The sequence below is a fragment of the Guyanagaster necrorhizus genome (genome assembly GCF_019112545.1).
Source record: "Guyanagaster necrorhizus MCA 3950 unplaced genomic scaffold BT62scaffold_5, whole genome shotgun sequence".
Lineage (NCBI taxonomy): Eukaryota > Fungi > Basidiomycota > Agaricomycetes > Agaricales > Physalacriaceae > Guyanagaster > Guyanagaster necrorhizus.
In genome coordinates this window covers 121,841-136,878 of record NW_025064884.1, presented here as the reverse complement: position 1 = coordinate 136,878, position 15,038 = coordinate 121,841, and the positions used below count along the sequence as shown (strand labels likewise).

At 48.3% G+C, this 15,038-nt stretch overlaps 9 protein-coding genes across 9 annotated transcripts; 2 read left to right on the top strand and 7 right to left on the bottom strand.

The window, feature by feature from the left end:
* Positions 1-30: 30 nt before the first annotated feature.
* BT62DRAFT_1072977 (21 kDa subunit of NADH dehydrogenase) lies at positions 31-709 on the bottom strand (the record flags this gene model as incomplete). Its single annotated transcript, XM_043178908.1, has 4 exons — positions 31-250; positions 304-424; positions 477-590; positions 616-709. 4 exons carry the CDS (start codon positions 707-709, stop codon positions 31-33), a joined length of 549 nt encoding a protein of 182 aa, XP_043043036.1.
* Positions 710-1,211: 502 nt separating this feature from the next.
* On the top strand, positions 1,212-2,057 carry BT62DRAFT_978808 (uncharacterized protein; the record flags this gene model as incomplete). The annotated part of the gene is made up of 3 exons (XM_043189377.1): positions 1,212-1,662; positions 1,713-1,765; positions 1,818-2,057. The coding sequence occupies 3 exons, from the start codon at positions 1,212-1,214 to the stop codon at positions 2,055-2,057; spliced, it is 744 nt and encodes a 247-aa protein (XP_043043035.1).
* A 201-nt stretch (positions 2,058-2,258) lies between these two features.
* Positions 2,259-5,258, top strand: BT62DRAFT_978807 (Metallo-hydrolase oxidoreductase; the record flags this gene model as incomplete). The annotated part of the gene is made up of 12 exons (XM_043189376.1): positions 2,259-2,455; positions 2,511-2,556; positions 2,609-2,700; positions 2,753-3,335; positions 3,401-3,568; positions 3,709-3,855; positions 3,911-4,060; positions 4,118-4,372; positions 4,430-4,571; positions 4,634-4,893; positions 4,962-5,063; positions 5,109-5,258. 12 exons carry the CDS (start codon positions 2,259-2,261, stop codon positions 5,256-5,258), a joined length of 2,292 nt encoding a protein of 763 aa, XP_043043034.1.
* A 106-nt stretch (positions 5,259-5,364) lies between these two features.
* On the bottom strand, positions 5,365-6,492 carry BT62DRAFT_590145 (uncharacterized protein). The gene is made up of 3 exons (XM_043181528.1): positions 6,363-6,492; positions 5,563-6,117; positions 5,365-5,502 (listed from the first exon to the last, which is right to left on the bottom strand). Exons 2-3 carry the CDS (start codon positions 6,048-6,050, stop codon positions 5,472-5,474), a joined length of 519 nt encoding a protein of 172 aa, XP_043043033.1. The 5' UTR covers positions 6,051-6,117; positions 6,363-6,492; the 3' UTR covers positions 5,365-5,471.
* A 70-nt stretch (positions 6,493-6,562) lies between these two features.
* BT62DRAFT_928250 (Josephin-domain-containing protein) lies at positions 6,563-8,582 on the bottom strand. The gene is made up of 7 exons (XM_043185469.1): positions 8,450-8,582; positions 8,381-8,391; positions 8,228-8,333; positions 8,120-8,171; positions 8,019-8,069; positions 7,779-7,969; positions 6,563-7,726 (listed from the first exon to the last, which is right to left on the bottom strand). Exons 1-7 carry the CDS (start codon positions 8,544-8,546, stop codon positions 6,744-6,746), a joined length of 1,491 nt encoding a protein of 496 aa, XP_043043032.1. The 5' UTR covers positions 8,547-8,582; the 3' UTR covers positions 6,563-6,743.
* Positions 8,583-8,625: 43 nt separating this feature from the next.
* BT62DRAFT_589886 (uncharacterized protein) lies at positions 8,626-9,825 on the bottom strand. Its single transcript, XM_043181527.1, has one exon. It carries the CDS (start codon positions 9,644-9,646, stop codon positions 8,720-8,722), a length of 927 nt encoding a protein of 308 aa, XP_043043031.1. The 5' UTR covers positions 9,647-9,825; the 3' UTR covers positions 8,626-8,719.
* On the bottom strand, positions 9,491-12,456 carry BT62DRAFT_589849 (uncharacterized protein). Its single transcript, XM_043181526.1, has 4 exons — positions 11,622-12,456; positions 11,462-11,571; positions 10,871-11,409; positions 9,491-10,823 (listed from the first exon to the last, which is right to left on the bottom strand). The coding sequence occupies exons 1-4, from the start codon at positions 12,341-12,343 to the stop codon at positions 9,774-9,776; spliced, it is 2,421 nt and encodes an 806-aa protein (XP_043043030.1). The 5' UTR covers positions 12,344-12,456; the 3' UTR covers positions 9,491-9,773.
* On the bottom strand, positions 12,100-13,095 carry BT62DRAFT_589839 (uncharacterized protein). The gene is made up of 3 exons (XM_043181525.1): positions 13,023-13,095; positions 12,498-12,951; positions 12,100-12,445 (listed from the first exon to the last, which is right to left on the bottom strand). The coding sequence occupies exons 2-3, from the start codon at positions 12,942-12,944 to the stop codon at positions 12,383-12,385; spliced, it is 510 nt and encodes a 169-aa protein (XP_043043029.1). The 5' UTR covers positions 12,945-12,951; positions 13,023-13,095; the 3' UTR covers positions 12,100-12,382.
* A 60-nt stretch (positions 13,096-13,155) lies between these two features.
* Positions 13,156-14,753, bottom strand: BT62DRAFT_928248 (arabinogalactan endo-1,4-beta-galactosidase). Its single transcript, XM_043185468.1, has 8 exons — positions 14,296-14,753; positions 14,166-14,241; positions 14,052-14,112; positions 13,675-14,001; positions 13,532-13,627; positions 13,390-13,480; positions 13,314-13,333; positions 13,156-13,254 (listed from the first exon to the last, which is right to left on the bottom strand). Exons 1-8 carry the CDS (start codon positions 14,603-14,605, stop codon positions 13,192-13,194), a joined length of 1,044 nt encoding a protein of 347 aa, XP_043043028.1. The 5' UTR covers positions 14,606-14,753; the 3' UTR covers positions 13,156-13,191.
* Between the last annotated feature and the right edge of the window lie 285 nt (positions 14,754-15,038).

Here is a 15,038-nt window from a genome sequence, read left to right as displayed (position 1 = left end):
ATTATTGTATTACATGCCTGTTAGCTGCATCTACTTGTACAATAACATTGGGAAATAGGAATACGGCGGGTGGGGGGCATCGGGCGACCGCACTGGCCTCCAGCGTTTGTGAGGGATAGGCAGGCTGGGAGGCAGGCTAGACTCTGAAAAGATCTTGTTCGTCGCTGTAATCGTCACAATGGCCGCAGAAAGTTCCATAGCTGGCTTTGGTGCTGCTACGGCCTGCTCGCCCTCAGTGGGTGCGGCAACACTATCAAGACCTGTCATCTGTCGTTGCTCTCAGCGGAATAAGGCGTGACATACGCTTGGGAAGCAGAGTGCTCGATGAGCAACGTGGAAAGCTCTGTCTGAGTCATGACCGACAGCTGGGGATACGCACGTCGGACATCCCGCTTCCAGTAGGGATTCTCGGCAATGTCAGAGGCTGTACAAGGCTGTCAACAGTAGTATACTGCAGGAATGAATAGGATATGCACCTCTGGTAGCCGGGCTCGAGTACTTCTCTGGCCTGGACGCGGGTGAAGGGTATCGGTTGAGCTCGGACAAGGGCAGACCAGTCGATATTTCGGGATTCACGACCACCGCATCACCTATGTCCTCATCAGCAAGAAAGACAGATAAAATAGGCGCTCAACTTGCGAAATTTCTTCCAAAATCCCTTGGGACTGAGATGGTAGAGCGTCGATTCCGCCGCCTTCTTGGTGGCCATTTCTGAGATACGGAGTGACTGTTTGTCACAGTGTAACGCACGATCGGCCCGGCCCGCCACACCCGCTCACTACGGCCTGGGACACACACCAAGTTATAGTTGAACTATTACTTCAAGTGCCTATGCTCTCACTTTTGACAAGCGCATCCGTTTTCATGGTACTGGACTCACTTGGGCATCTGGTCCAAGGCAAATTACCTAGTGCTGCACCAAGATTCATGTCAGTAATGTCAGATACTCCGGACTGGAACAGATGCCATGCTTTGTCGCTGACATGCTTGTTGCTATCAATAATCTCTTTGCCTTCAGTCTCTCTATCCGCGGATGGTCTTAGAATTAGCCTTCCTTTGCGATTGAATTGGTCCGAAATTTTCATTGAAATCGCGCAATTGTTGTCTCAGAATGCTGACACGTCGCAAGCTTTGCAAAACTCGCACCATACCCCGCAAACGGCTAATAGTATAAAAGCTCGTTCAGTGCTCCTTTCCCCCTACGTCCTATCATGAGCCTTACATTTACCCATCCACCTCATCCTTCGGAGAGGCTGCAGCGTTCCTCTCCACTGACTTTGGCAATTCATGGCACCGAGGAAACTGCTAAAGACCCTCATGCATTCCCTACTTTTGATGACCAAAGCTTCATGATACCCCAATCGCCTGTGCTCTATCTTCCTCCCCTTCTTTCCTCCCTGCCAGAGCGACTACAACTACCACCTCTGACATCCTCCGACTCGCCTCCTCTTGTCACAGAGACACGTCTCCCTGATATCGATCCCGCATCACTTTCTCTTCACAAAGCCCTGCATCATTTCCGACCGATAGTCTCCAATTACGCCGCAACTCCATATAAGGAAGCCTTCAACTGGTCTAATTTACGTCTCCCAAAAGATGAAGAACGAGAGTGGTATTGCGTCGTTTTCAGGAGCAAACGAACGCCAGGCAGCGACGGTGGCTGTATGTGTCATACATTTTTTCAGCATATTCCTTTACTTACTAATTCTCAGCTCTCTATGATGCCGACAAAAAAGCTCACGATGAGGCCATTCGGAATGGCGGCGTAGGTTATTCTTTTTACTCCACTGCCGTTAGTCTGACTCAAAAAATTTCAGCTGATACTTTATTGGTACGGGATACCCAACCAGGAGACGGGGATGAATCTCGCGACCTGCATTTGGCAGAGTCGGAGACACGCTATTGCAGCAAACTCGCGCCCTCATCATATACAAGCCATGAAACTTGCAGCTCAGTCCTACGAAATATACCATCTAGAACGATATATCCTACGAAAAGTGGCCGGTGAGGGAGGTGTAACAATACAACCGTATCAGTCGGGCGAGGTTGGATGGTGATTTGTGTATTTTTGATTTTGCTATTGTTTTCGTTGTTGTTTGCATTTGCTACCCACTGGTGTCCTTATTTATTGAATGTCGCATCCCAAGTTTCGAAAGCGGTTCAAAGGCGGTCTGAAAATTGAAATTCTGCCGGCTTACATAAAGAGATGGACTATTTGGCTCACTCTTGCGTCCAGTCCCTTTTGTCTTCCTTCCACTATGTCTGATGTACCGACATTGAGTGTAACGTTGCTCGGTGCAGGTCAAGAAGTCGGACGGTCGTGCTGCGTCTTGCAATATCGTGGCAGGACTATTGTCTGCGATGCAGGTGTACACCCTGCCTACAGTGGAATTGCATCGCTGCCATTCATTGACGAACTCGACTGGAGCACAGTAGATGCCCTCCTGATAACTCAGTAAGTGAATTTTTTTCTCGACTTGGTCGTGTTTTGTAACGCTCTTTACCAACAGTTTCCACCTTGACCATGCTGCAGCGCTCACCTACATAACAGAAAAGGTGTGTTGCATCTTTTCATTTGCAGCCGGCTGATATCTTAACCTTTCAGTAGACTAACTTCAGAGATGGAAAGGGAAAAGTCTACATGACGCATCCAACGAAGGCCCTCCACAAGTTCATGATGCAGGACTTCGTACGCATGAGGTGCGCCTGTTCTTTGGGCTACGCGAGTATAATCCTTACTCTTTTTCACTAGCTCTACTTCTTCGGATGCCCTTTTCTCTCCTCTGGATATGTCCATGTCGTTCGCCTCCATCATCCCCATCTCTGCCCATCAAGTCATAACGCCTTGCCCCGGTGTTACCTTCACACCTTACCACGCTGGCCACGTCTTGGGTGCTTGTATGTTCCTCATTGACATTGCTGGCCTTCGCATCTTGTACACAGGTGACTATTCTCGAGAAGAAGATCGCCACCTGGTAAAGGCTGAAGTCCCTCCCATACACCCGGACGTCTTGATCGTTGAAAGTACCTATGGTGTTCAAAGTCTAGAAAGCAGGCCCGAAAAGGAGCTTCGGTTCACTAACCTTGTGCACTCTATCATTCGGCGAGGTGGACATGTTTTGCTTCCTGCCTTCGCTTTGGGTCGGGCACAAGAACTTCTGCTCATCCTCGATGAGTACTGGAAGAAACACCCTGATTTGCACAACGTACCTATATATTATGCTTCTGGTCTAGCCCGGAAGTCGATGGCTGTCTATCAAACTTACATTCATACGATGAACTCTCATATTCGGTCTAGGTTTGCCAAGCGTGATAATCCTTTCGTTTTCAAGTATGTTTCTAACCCCCTTTCAGTTGTTGATTTCTGACTTTCGCCAGGCACATCTCGAATCTCCCTCAGCCTCGTGGCTGGGAGAAAAAGATTGCCGAAGGCCCTCCTTGCGTGGTACTTGCTAGCCCCGGATTTATGCATTCCGGTCCAAGTCGAGAACTCTTTGAACTCTGGGCTCCAGACTCGCGGAACGGTTTGATCATAACGGGGTATTCTATTGAGGGAACTCCTGCTAGGGTGAGTCAATCTGGAGATGGTCGTTTACTCAAGATTTCGTTGCGTGTGTATATTACAAGAGGAAGAATTGAATTTATTTTTGTCAACTCTCCTTCTGAGCTTGAGACATCACACTTATCAACGGCTTTCCCCACCTATAGGACATTATGACCGAACCGGATGAGTTCGAATCCGTCAAAGGCGGCATGATTCCCCGGAAAATATCGGTGGATTATATATCCTTCAGTGCTCATGTCGACTACTCTCAAAACTCGGAGTTCATAGAACTAATCAAAGCACAGCATGTGGTTAGTAAAGTCTTCTGTCATCCGTGGTTGACAATTTTGTGTAACGCTTCCGCAGGTTCTGGTCCATGGCGAACAGACGGCCATGGGTCGTTTACGGGCGGCAATGACTTCACGATACAAAGAACGAGAAGAAGATGTCAAAATACACACTCCTCGTAATCTGGAAACACTAAACCTTTCATTCCGAGGTGAACGTGTAGCAAAGGTATGTAATACCTAATTTTTGTATACCATCCCTTTCACCAGGACGCCACTCATCCAGGCCATCGGAACGTTAGCAGATGCGGCGCCGCAAACAAACGACGTCTTGTCAGGCCTTCTAGTTGCAAAAGATTATTCATACACCCTCTTGGACCCGCGAGATTTGCGGGACTTTGCAGGACTTTCTACCTGCACCGTCACGCAAAGGCAGAAAATTGCTCTAGGTGTGCGTTGGGGACTGGTAAGATGGCATCTTGAAGGGATGTATGGGCATGTAGAGGAAGGGTTAGACAAAGATGGTGTTCCTACCATGCGGGTTGTGTCCTATTGTCCTCGTTTTGGTGTTCTTCGATGCTAATTTATGACCTTACAGGTCATGGGTGCTATCGATGTAAAACAAACTCAAGAACACGAGCTGACTCTTGAATGGGATTCCAGTGCGAGCAACGACATGCTTGCCGATGCGACGCTGGCTCTCATAATAGGAATTGATAAGAGTCCCGCTTCTGTCAAATGTAAGCGAGATCAGTAATTCTAACTATAACTTCCCATATTTATGAGTATGTTTCTATTACAGTGACATCCCAGGAGCATTCTCACGAGCATCCAGACGCTTACGAACACCCACATGCAGATCCTGATCCAGATGATGATACTACATCTATGAAACGCATTCAACGTCTCATCATGTTCTTGGAGGCCCACTTTGGAGAAGTAGAGTTGCATATGCCAGAAGAGCTTGATGAAGAAGAGCAGGAACCGGGTGGGCCTGGTAACGAACCATCACTGCTTGTTCAGCTCGACGAGGCAGATGCACGGATAAGTTTAGTCTCCATGGTGGGTCTTATTCCTGGTTCCGATATTCTGGGATCAAGGATAGAAAAATAACTTTCTCCATTCGTTAGATCGTCACCAGTTCAAATGAATCGCTGCGAAAACGAGTGGAAACTGTTCTTGATATGGCAGTTACAACAGTCAGTTCGTTGACAGAATCGTTTTCTTCAACTGTTTCTTCAGTGCACCATGAGGAGGACACTGAGAAAAATGCCAAGAAGAGTCCCCCTTTTGATTTGCCCCAGGACGCGAGTACTGAAACCGAGGGTGTGGTGGCGCCCGATGTATCCAGTGCGGCGAAGCCTGCTTCCAAGTCTCGCGCCCAAGACGAAGAGAGTAATGAATCAGATTTAGAGGTACATGGTTGATTCCGCTAATGATGGGGTGACATTGTAATAAGTAGCTAGGTGTATATATAAATTAGTAGGCAATGCGACGGTGTTAAAGAGGTCTCAACAAATCCAGCCAAGATATCCAAAAATCGACCCAGTATATACTACAACTTGTTAACATTGGAACAAGTAACAGAGTACATGAACTATCCATTGTTGATATTGAGTGTTACAAAAAACCCGAGTGCGTCAAATCCTGTTGACGCTAGACAAGGATACACTGAGAGAAATAGTGAAGTCAAATCTTGTCGAGGAGGAAAGAGGATTAGATATGACGAACCTCCATGTCTGCGAAGACTGGGGAGCAACTGGCCGCCACTTCAGTGCATATAAAATCTTTTTTCTCTCCCTTCGCATGACTTCCGCAATTATCCACATAAGTGATGCTGGAACTGGGCAAGAAACGCAAGGGACAATTAAAAGCCATGTATCTTTCCGCAGCCCGCCAACTTCAGTATCTTCCTTTCCCTCCATGATAGTTATGGTCAAGAGACAGACGCTGCATGATGTCCACAGCAAGGCACAGACAAAGGCAGAGACGATGCTGTATATTGAAAGGAGCCGTGATGAGCCGCGGAACTCAAAGTATGCTGTTATAAGCATGATGGCATAGTAAGGAACGGTGAGGGCATATGAAGCCGGGAAGATCCAAAGAATGGGATTAACGCCCGCGTTTATGAGAGCGACCAAGACGAAGATTAGAGTAAGAGTCGATACGCCCAGTGACGCAGAAATGAGGGGCACAAGCGGATACGGCAGCGAGTGCATACTGCTGTGAGGACGAGAGGGCGACTGGAAAGAAGGTCTTGATGGGTAGATATCACCCCATAATCCTCTGTGTATGGTATTCATAAGTACACGCCTATGTGACTGGGATCGATGCATCTCTGCATCATGTCACTGTAACTGATGAGTTACCACAAGAGTCGAGAAGAACAGGGAGAAGCAGGGAACCTGTATTATAAGCACCGATTACGGTGCCATGAGTATCCTTAATTCGAAGTGAGTTCATCACCGCATCCTCCGATTTGCATTCTATACGGTGGCGACGGGTACCGAAATTCTGAAACTAATACTGACCGAGTGAATTATGGGAATCTCGGATCCAGCTTTCCGTCTCTGCGGTGGTATCATGGGGCAGTGTGGTAAGCGCTCAGTGATCAAGCCACCATCTTGGCACAGTGATATGTGCGAGGCTATTCCATCAAAACACTGAAGATGAAGTCCGTGTTGCTCCAAAAATATACAACGAACCAAGCCAATGAAAGAAGAGAAACCAAGGGGAAAGACCGGAAATCACCTTCAAGTCTTTTTGAAACGCCGGGCAAGGCTCCTTTGATTACCGCACTCCCTTGCAAGATCTTCTCAATGAGCGAACGTAGAGCTTCGTGGTACGAAGAGCTGGATTAAGATCAACTTACGGTTTTGTACAATGGGCTTCTCGATATGTAATACATTGCATCAGGAACCTCCAAACTTTGCCAGTCTTCGTCTTCGCATTTCTTCGATGCTGACAGCTTCCTGGGAAGGTGCTTCAGCTGGCTCAGAAGATGCGATAGTCGAACCTCCATCATCAGACAGCATAGCTTCGTTATCCTGCATATCGGTCGAAGCAGGCGGTGTTGACTGAGGTGGGTCAACTGTTGTCGATGCTGCCACTGGTACCGCTGGGCATGGAGATGGAGTTAGGAATCCTTCAGGTGCAACCCATCCATCGGGCACTTGAGCCAGAGATTCCTTCAAAGCCGCCTGCAACTCCGCGTCGTCATCGTCATACACTCTATCTCCACTTCCTCTGCTAAGCAATGCTGGCTGACCGAAGTTCGAAAGAAATGCTGAAGGTAGATGGTCGTCGATATCACCTTCGACTTCCTCATCGTCTGATTGTCCGTGGCCCTCTGCCCTAGCCATTGCTTCACTCTCAGCAATGGCGCGCCTCAGCTCACTATCATCGGTGCTTTCCTGGCGTCCTGTGTGCCCCTCATCCCATAGTTCTCGTTGAGCATTCTGCTGCTCAGCTGTCATTTGCCGAAGAAGCTGTTGATTGCGTGCCATGCTCGCAGCTATCGGGTCCAAAGGAGTTTCTGTGGGCGTTTGACCACCCGAATTGTGATCAATAGGTGACCAAGAGCCTCTAGGAAGCGGAATATTAGCCCTTGTTAGTGCAGGAGGATCGAAAGTCATCATAGGATAATCCGAAGACGATCCGGCCATCAATGAGGCCTGCAAAGCGGCTTGAAGCTCATAATCCTCATCTTCCAATCCTTCAAAATTGTGGCTCGCATCAGCAGTAGAATGGGAAACTCCTGTCGCGTAAGAGCTTGAAGATGGTCGACTGGAAACACCAGACTCGGGGACAATAGCTGCAAGATCGTCTGCATCTACGCGAGGGAGGCCTAAAGGCACAGAGAGGTCGGTTTGTGTTACCACAAAGACCGAGTAACCTAAATGTCTTTTATCACCACCAAGTGCAACTGTGGTGGATGAGGAACTGACCATCAGCTTCTGCTTGCTGTAGGACCATCCCCAAAAAGGTTTTGCTAATCCACCGGGGCTCCGGAAGAAGAGAATTTAGATCGAACCAATGTCCAATCCCGGAATCCTCGGCCAGGACGGGTGAAGCCGGTCCAAAACGACGGAGTGTGTACCAATGCTGCTGGTAATTTAAAATGAACGCCAGTTGGGTGCTGTGTATCCTGTGTTAGCTGGACTTTTCCAAGGCGAAAAGAGGCGTACTATGGTATGTCTTGATAAGGTCTCATGGTCTCTCCTCGCCATCCAAGAAGTCTAAACAACAGTGAATATGTGTCAAAAGCCTCAAGAAAGCTCAACGTTACTCAAGGCCCCATACTTTGAGCGCTGTATCTAGTACCTGTACTGAGAAGAAGCCTATAGATTTCTAATGTGAGACAATTAATGTCCAAGATGAGGGCACTCGAACATACCCGTATCGTCCATGTTCGTGCTGGCGCTTCCCGTGTTATCATCGTCGTAGCTGGCTTCTTCTGCATCTAGCGCACGAGCAATCTCTGCGAGATCCGGGGCAGTGAACTAGCATTCACTGAGCACAGAAGAGGACAATGAAACCAAATACCCACGTAGCTGCCTTCTGAGTGACGTAGAAATGTTCAGACCAGATGAAATGCTACGAGAAATGGGAGACGCACGTAATAGGGAATTGAGAGCGTGCTGAGCACAGAGAAGAGATCCATCCTCCTGCTTCTCATGGTATATACGTGATAGAATATCCTCGACGGACAGCATCGTAAATGATGGAGATGAGAGCAGAGGACAAGATTGTATTACGCCACGAAAAAAAGCCGTACGCGTCGCGTTGATTGATCTTATCTTATCTCTTATTGCTTCCCAATGTATTTTCTTCTTTCTCTTCCCAAGTGGCCGGCCGGACAGCATAAGAAATAATAAGAGATTGTTATCTATATCTTTTCTGTCTTTATACCAGGTCTCGGACGACTGTAACATACAAGAATGTGCTGTTTCAGATTATCTTTTCGCGTAAAAGTCTGCTTGCATCCATCATACGGGCAGCGATAAGCTGTAGAACGTAAATGTGAGGGACGCGCGTCGAAAGACAAGGTAAAGATAAAGTTCGTGCGCCTCTCACGAAGATGAACGCCTTTGACGTGTCTCTTCAGATGTTGTCCCCGAATAAAGCGCTTCCCGCAGCCTTCAAACGTACAGATGTAACGGCGACTTGAATCGGAAAGCTGGGCTTTTGGGGCCACGATGCCAAAAGGGATAGATGGCAAAGTCTGAGAGGAAGCCAGAGTTTCATCGTCAAAAGACGTGCTAGGAACATTGCGCCCGCGAGCGCGTAAAGGAACCTCTCTACGATAGATAAACTCGGAGGTAGTATGGCGACAAGATATCTCTTGACGTTCTGTCTTGATAAGTATTCGTTCATTCTCAGGTAATGTTGGCTGATGTATAGTTTTGTGAAAGGAATCGGACGAAGCCGAGGACATGATGAGGCGAGGTTCAAGACGTTTGCATTTCTTCGGCAACGGAATTACAACAGGGGGGAAGTGAGGTTCGTAGGAAGCCCCGCCCTTGCTGCTGGGCGAGGACTCAGATTCCGGCAAATCCTCGTCGTGAACCGAGGGCTCGCTGACCCGAGATAACGAGGCAGAACGACGCGGGCGTCTATCAGTGTGAGAATAGGTAGACAGATCGGAGAGAAAGCAGGCAGTTTCGTCGATAAAAGTGATCTTATCGCGGGGTCGACTCTGAGCGTCCTCACCCTCACCCTCACCCTCAGAGTTGCAGAAAGACGGGGGCGTCGAGGCTGTCGTATCTGTACTAGTCGAGTCAAAGTCATCAGGGTAATAGAATTCCCAGATCATGGTAGTAGTAGTAGTACAAGTGAAGGTGAAGGCGGACAGACTCTATGATGTCACGTGTCAATATAGTTGCTCTTAAGAATAACAGTGCTCAGTAGAAGCGTCCATCCTATCCAGGTAAATCGTCAGCTCAAACCTCTTTCTCTATCCCCATCTCTTTCTGCTGGTGCTTCAGTTTCCCTTTAAGCTTGTGCTCCAGCTCGTCTGCCTTGTTCTCGACACTACGCCCAAGCCAAGCAATACTCCTAACTCCCTTCCATTGCATCAGCCCGCGATGCTTCCTGTGTAACTCTCCCTTCCTCTTTTGATAGTCCTTGAAATGATTTTTTATACCATCAATGGTACCATCCAACGACCCAGATGTGCTCGACACTGATGATGCCGACGAATCAGACTCGTAAAAGAGATCCCGTTCGTTGTCGTCATGCGACTCTTCTGCACAATCCATCACTTCCATCACCTCCGCCAGGGAGGCGTCTTTATCAGCCATGTACCGATGGTAGCCACTCAAGCCCGGCCATAGCTTCACCTTCACAACAATACTTCCTACCAGCTCTCCAATATCGTTTGAAGCATTGAATCGTGCCCGGGTAAGCGCGTCATTCACATTCTTCCTTACGGCAAGTGTCGTGGTAAGCTCTTCCCCATCGGGAATGTCTTTCAGCCAAAGCGTCGAGAACGCCGGAATAACATCAGGACCCAACACACGCTTCCGGAACTGGATGAACAGGCAAGACGCGTAACGATTCTTGACCGCCAAACACACAGAACGGCTCTCGATTGTCGCTTTCCAGCCGCCATCAGGATGTGGGTATAGTTTTCGACGTCCGTACAGGGTCTCAGCAATCAATTGGCACGAAGCAAGATTAGCTGGGAGATCGGTGGAGGCTTCGATCCTTGGTTGAATCTCCAGTGTGCATATATCCCATCCTAAAAGCTCGCGAGGAAGTTTGGCTTGCACACTGCGGAATGCCAAAGAGAGCCGTAGTCGCCCATATCCAATTCCTCCAATAAGAGGGAAAGAGTCAGTTATATGTGATCGATGCTTGAAAAGCTTCTGCAGTGGAAGTACAACGACTCCCAGTAGAGGATCGGTTTCATGAACTCGGGCGTCTCGGACAGCGATGATAACTGTACTGTCTAGCCAGTTTTTGATAAATCGCTCAGTACTCGCATTGAACTGTAAACCTGGTTAGCAAAAGTCGGCAGGAAAGAAAACAGACTTACATATGGTTTTCGGGTCTTCATCTTTGTCCGTGTCTTGTACGCCCGTTGATGGTTAATAATGATAGTGCAATACGGACTAGGACTATTGCCATCTTCAGTTTCCAGCGCGCCACCTTCCCTTACTTTCTGAACCTCTAATTCGGTGATCTGCTCAATACTCACAGATAATATACCACTAAGCCACTCATCGGAAGGCTTGGAGCTCGCTATGATTTCATCTTCTTTCTCCTTCAGATCCTTCAGTTGTTGCTCCCTGGTGTCTATACCCTCAGCATCTCTCTCCGGCTTGGCCGTGCACCCACTTTCATCTTCCTGGTCAATCGTTTCGTTAATTGCAACCACATCTTTGAGATGATGCTCCAGAGACGTCTTTGAGAAGTATCCGACAGCCCAGCGCAGTACCCCAGGCCATTTCGAACCGTCAGAGGCGACCAGATCATCCTGGCGCGCCGTTGACTGATTCGAAGTTTCGGAAGACTCGATAATGTCGTGCAACGACGTCTCGACTGTTCCAAGGATATCGTCGGCCGAGAACCTGTCTAAAACAGAATCAGTATCTGAAGCTTGGTGCAGAGAACCACAGAGACTGACCTGAATCCCAAAGCTGCAGCCTGAGTCTCTCCCGAGCATGAATTTCGACAGGAGTGACTAGTAACATCATAGTTTCTTCCCACACGGGTTTGGATTCGTTCTCGATTATTCTAAATGCAACATTATAAGTGGAACTCGGGTGACAGAACCCAGCACCAACCTGGTGGAGCAGAGGGGCTTTCCCCACTTGCTCCAGCCAACCGACACGTATGGATCCCCCCGTTTCTGCTTTTTAGATAGCCAGAACTTGCCTTCGTCCCCATTCCTATAGCCTTCAGCGCTCTTCAAGGTGACGATAACCACCCCCATAGCATCAGTGTCTGTCTTCTCCTTCCCGGCTAGCAACGTTTTGAGATTCAAATTCAAGCTCCTTGGTGCGACATACTGTCCGACAGCCATATCGATCGCGTTTTGTAACCAACCTGATAATCCGGGAATGTCCATGATATTTAAAAAGTTCTTCGCCAACGGAGTACAATGGATTTCAACCTTCGGCTGTCCCAGCAACGTGAGTGTCATGATTGACAGAAAGGGTGGGTTTGGCATTAATTGTACTCTCAGACGCGTTTTGGCAACAAGGCCGGTAAGCTCGACCCACACGGGCAAAACTATCCCTCCGGATAGATAAAACTCCACAAGAAGATGGGCATTACGCGAAGGGCCTGTACGCCGAGCATCCTGGCCAGCAGATCGTGCTTTGTACGCGACGGCAAGCTCGAGATTGACAAAATCTCCGTCTTCTGGTTTCATGCCATTGGTCTCATCAGCATTCAAAGAACGAATGCCAAGGATGCGAAGGGGCTCGGAACCTTGTCCGATGTCCGCGACGCGAACACCATGGATAAGCTTGGGAAGCGTCGCTTGAAGAGAATCTTCAAGCATGTCGGATACAGAGGTGAAAAGCGCGGGGTTAACGATTGGTCATAGAGAGGCCAGGAAAGAGTTGAACCATGCTGCAGTCTCGGGGCTAGTGAGAGACTCAGGCTAACCCAAACGTTGGATAAATAACGTATACTTGCACAGACGGACAACATACCCTCGAATCAATGTTGTGGTCAACAGATGGCTGCTCCTCTTGCCCATCATAGTGAAGAACCGCACCGCCAGCAATGAGGCCCATGGCGCAACACGCAGCACTTCCCAATACCAGATTCAATACCTCTGAGGAACTGACAAAGGTCCGGAACATCCACGACAGTGTTAGTGACGCCGCCCCTCCAACGCCCGCAGCAATAGCGCTGGTCATGAAGGCGCGAGACTTGTGCTTGCCCTGGGAATCCGAATACCGCCATCGTCGGTGCTGCAGCTCGTCCCTCACCACGGCATCCATCTGGCCCACTGGTGGACTGCTGGAAGGATACGACACTTGGTGGAGCTCAAAGGACGTGTTGTCATGGATAAGGAGTGGCAAGTGGGTAACAGGATCTGTCACTTTTTTCTGCTCTCCCTTTCTGGCGGTATCGTCGTCATTTGAGTCGCTCATGGCGGATCTGGAGAGGGAGAAGCCCACGCGCTAAGCGCCCGACCGTCACAGCCTTATACGTCAGATCTGTTGACTTACCAACCAACAATGCCTCGGCAGTACCACAGAATCCTGTTATTGAGGATTGAAGAGTCGAAAGCTAGTTCTTTCGCAGGACCATACAGAAAATGGCGACAAGTCATTTAACAAGGAAGTCAATCTCATTAGTTCGGTTATTGCCGGCTATGACAATTAGTAGTATCTACGCCTAGCTCGCGAATATATCAATTGAATCCCGAGTTTTGCCTGAACTATCCACCAGAAGGTTATCCTTAATGTTGACATCAATGATTCAAGAGTGCTTGTGTAAAAATTGCATAAGACACGCACCGAACAGTTAGAGCCAAGGCCTGTGAGGGATCATATTCAATCTGGAAGAATTAGCCGCTGAAAATACTGTTCTCACCAGCGTTACCGATCCAGCCCGGTTCCCAGTAGAAGAGACCTATTCCGTGGCCACCAGAAAGTCCATTCACGATGTCCTCAAGGTCGGACATCTGTTACCAATCAGTGAGGATAGTGCGTCAATCAAGGTTTCCATAACGAACCCAGGTTTCTTGTCCTTGCACCGATACAGCAATGTTTTCAGTCAAATCGACTCCAGAGCATTGGACTGGCCAGTCGGTCTCAACGATCATCACGTCCTGTTGAGAGTCAGAGAAGTGTTCACAATCGTACAGGTTAGGCTCGCCTTGCTGTATGTAGAAACGACCGTCTTGAGACTAGATTGCAAGGCAGAGAGTGTGGCACCCGAATCATAGAAAGGATACATCGAGAAGGCCATGACGTCTATGTCATCGAGCTCCAGATCACCTTGGAAGTCGAAGACCTGTTCGTAGAAGTATAATATGCTGTCCTTATCCCAACCATTGGCGAGGTGAATGACCGTCTTTGTCGATGAGGATGCTTGACGGACGGCACTGACCGCAGAGTGCAAAAGCTCAGACAACGGCTCGTAACCGTTTACTGAGACTTGTCCTGTTGGCCACAAGAAGCCGCCATTTATTTCATTGCCGATCTAAAGCACGATGTGACTTTTTAAGAGAGGAGGGATGATATACAGCATACTTGAATAAAATCAATGGGAGTCCCTTGATCATTGAATGCGTTGACCAAATCCAACGTGTATCTTTCGAACGATCAAGACAATCCCATGAACATGAAGAAGAAAGAGTAACGTACTGCCATATCTCAGTATTCAGAGAATTCAAATCCTCAGACCATGCAGAGGGAATAGCCTGTTTTGAGGGATCTGCCCCTTAAAAATCAAAGGCCATAAGGACGACATCTGCCCATTGAAAGCAAGACTTACATGTATCACTGTAATGGAGGTCAATCAACAAAGCCATTCCCGCATCCACCACTCTGCGTGCCAAGGCGAGACCATAGTCCAGACTGTACTCAGAATCGCTTTCACTAGTCCAGATTCGGATCCGTGCAATGTTGGCTCCATGATCGGCGAGAATATCTTCGAAAGCTTTCTTGCTCCCACCATCCGAGTAGGAAATGCCAGATCGCTCCAAATTGACCAGGGAGGAGAAGTCAGCGCCATAGTAGTCAAGCGAATGGACCCGCAAGAAGGGCGCGAGAACGAGAAGCCACAAGATCAGCAAGAAAGCCATTTGGTCAAGTCTTTCACACCAAGTGCTCCTGCATTATATACACGAGTTTATCCAGAAACTGTAGGGGTAGGAACGGCAGATGACATAGAAACAAGATTATCCGACTGGGGACCCAAAAAAAAACGCCCTATGGATTGGATGTTTCGTCACAAGACAATGCACCCGTGAACATAAATTTGGTGCAGACGAAGGATTACACGGGCCGTGTGAGAGAAAGCATACGCCGAATGGCAATATTCGTGTTGGGCCAAGCCCTAGTGGTCGGACAAATGATGTCTAGACGGGACGAGTTGCGTATGACAATGGATGATTTCTGGATAAACGACAACAAAACATAATTTCTAGACCGGCTTTCAAACAATTTCAAGTATAAAAATGGACTGAAGCACCTGCAGAAGATTTACTCAGATACAGCAACGAATGATGAAGCTTG

Bases quoted from the DNA above. Each gene is read 5' to 3' on its own strand.
- BT62DRAFT_928250 (XM_043185469.1), bottom strand. From the start codon at position 8,546: ATGCTGTCCGTCGAGGATATTCTATCACGTATATACCATGAGAAGCAG. The intron at 8,070-8,119 runs GTAACGTTGAGC...ACTGTTGTTTAG, and splicing joins CTCAAAGTATGGGGCCTTGA to ACTTCTTGGATGGCGAGGAG. The intron at 7,727-7,778 runs GTCAGTTCCTCA...AAAGACATTTAG, and splicing joins ACAGCAAGCAGAAGCTGATG to GTTACTCGGTCTTTGTGGTA.
- BT62DRAFT_590145 (XM_043181528.1), bottom strand. From the start codon at position 6,050: ATGCACTCGCTGCCGTATCCGCTTGTGCCCCTCATTTCTGCGTCACTG. The intron at 5,503-5,562 runs GTTCGTCATATC...TATTTCTCTCAG, and splicing joins CAGTCTTCGCAGACATGGAG to TGTATCCTTGTCTAGCGTCA.
- BT62DRAFT_589849 (XM_043181526.1), bottom strand. From the start codon at position 12,343: ATGCTTGAAGATTCTCTTCAAGCGACGCTTCCCAAGCTTATCCATGGT. The intron at 11,572-11,621 runs GTTGGTGCTGGG...TGTTGCATTTAG, and splicing joins AAGCCCCTCTGCTCCACCAG to AATAATCGAGAACGAATCCA. The intron at 11,410-11,461 runs GTCAGTCTCTGT...ATTCTGTTTTAG, and splicing joins GCTGCAGCTTTGGGATTCAG to ACAGGTTCTCGGCCGACGAT.
- BT62DRAFT_589839 (XM_043181525.1), bottom strand. From the start codon at position 12,944: ATGAGCGACTCAAATGACGACGATACCGCCAGAAAGGGAGAGCAGAAA. The intron at 12,446-12,497 runs GTATGTTGTCCG...CGTTTGGGTTAG, and splicing joins ACCACAACATTGATTCGAGG to CCTGAGTCTCTCACTAGCCC.
- BT62DRAFT_928248 (XM_043185468.1), bottom strand. From the start codon at position 14,605: ATGGCTTTCTTGCTGATCTTGTGGCTTCTCGTTCTCGCGCCCTTCTTG. The intron at 14,113-14,165 runs GTACGTTACTCT...ATCGTTCGAAAG, and splicing joins CTGAATACTGAGATATGGCA to ATACACGTTGGATTTGGTCA. The intron at 13,628-13,674 runs GCGAGCCTAACC...GACTCTCAACAG, and splicing joins TCGTTTCTACATACAGCAAG to GACGTGATGATCGTTGAGAC.
- BT62DRAFT_589886 (XM_043181527.1), bottom strand. From the start codon at position 9,646: ATGATCTGGGAATTCTATTACCCTGATGACTTTGACTCGACTAGTACA.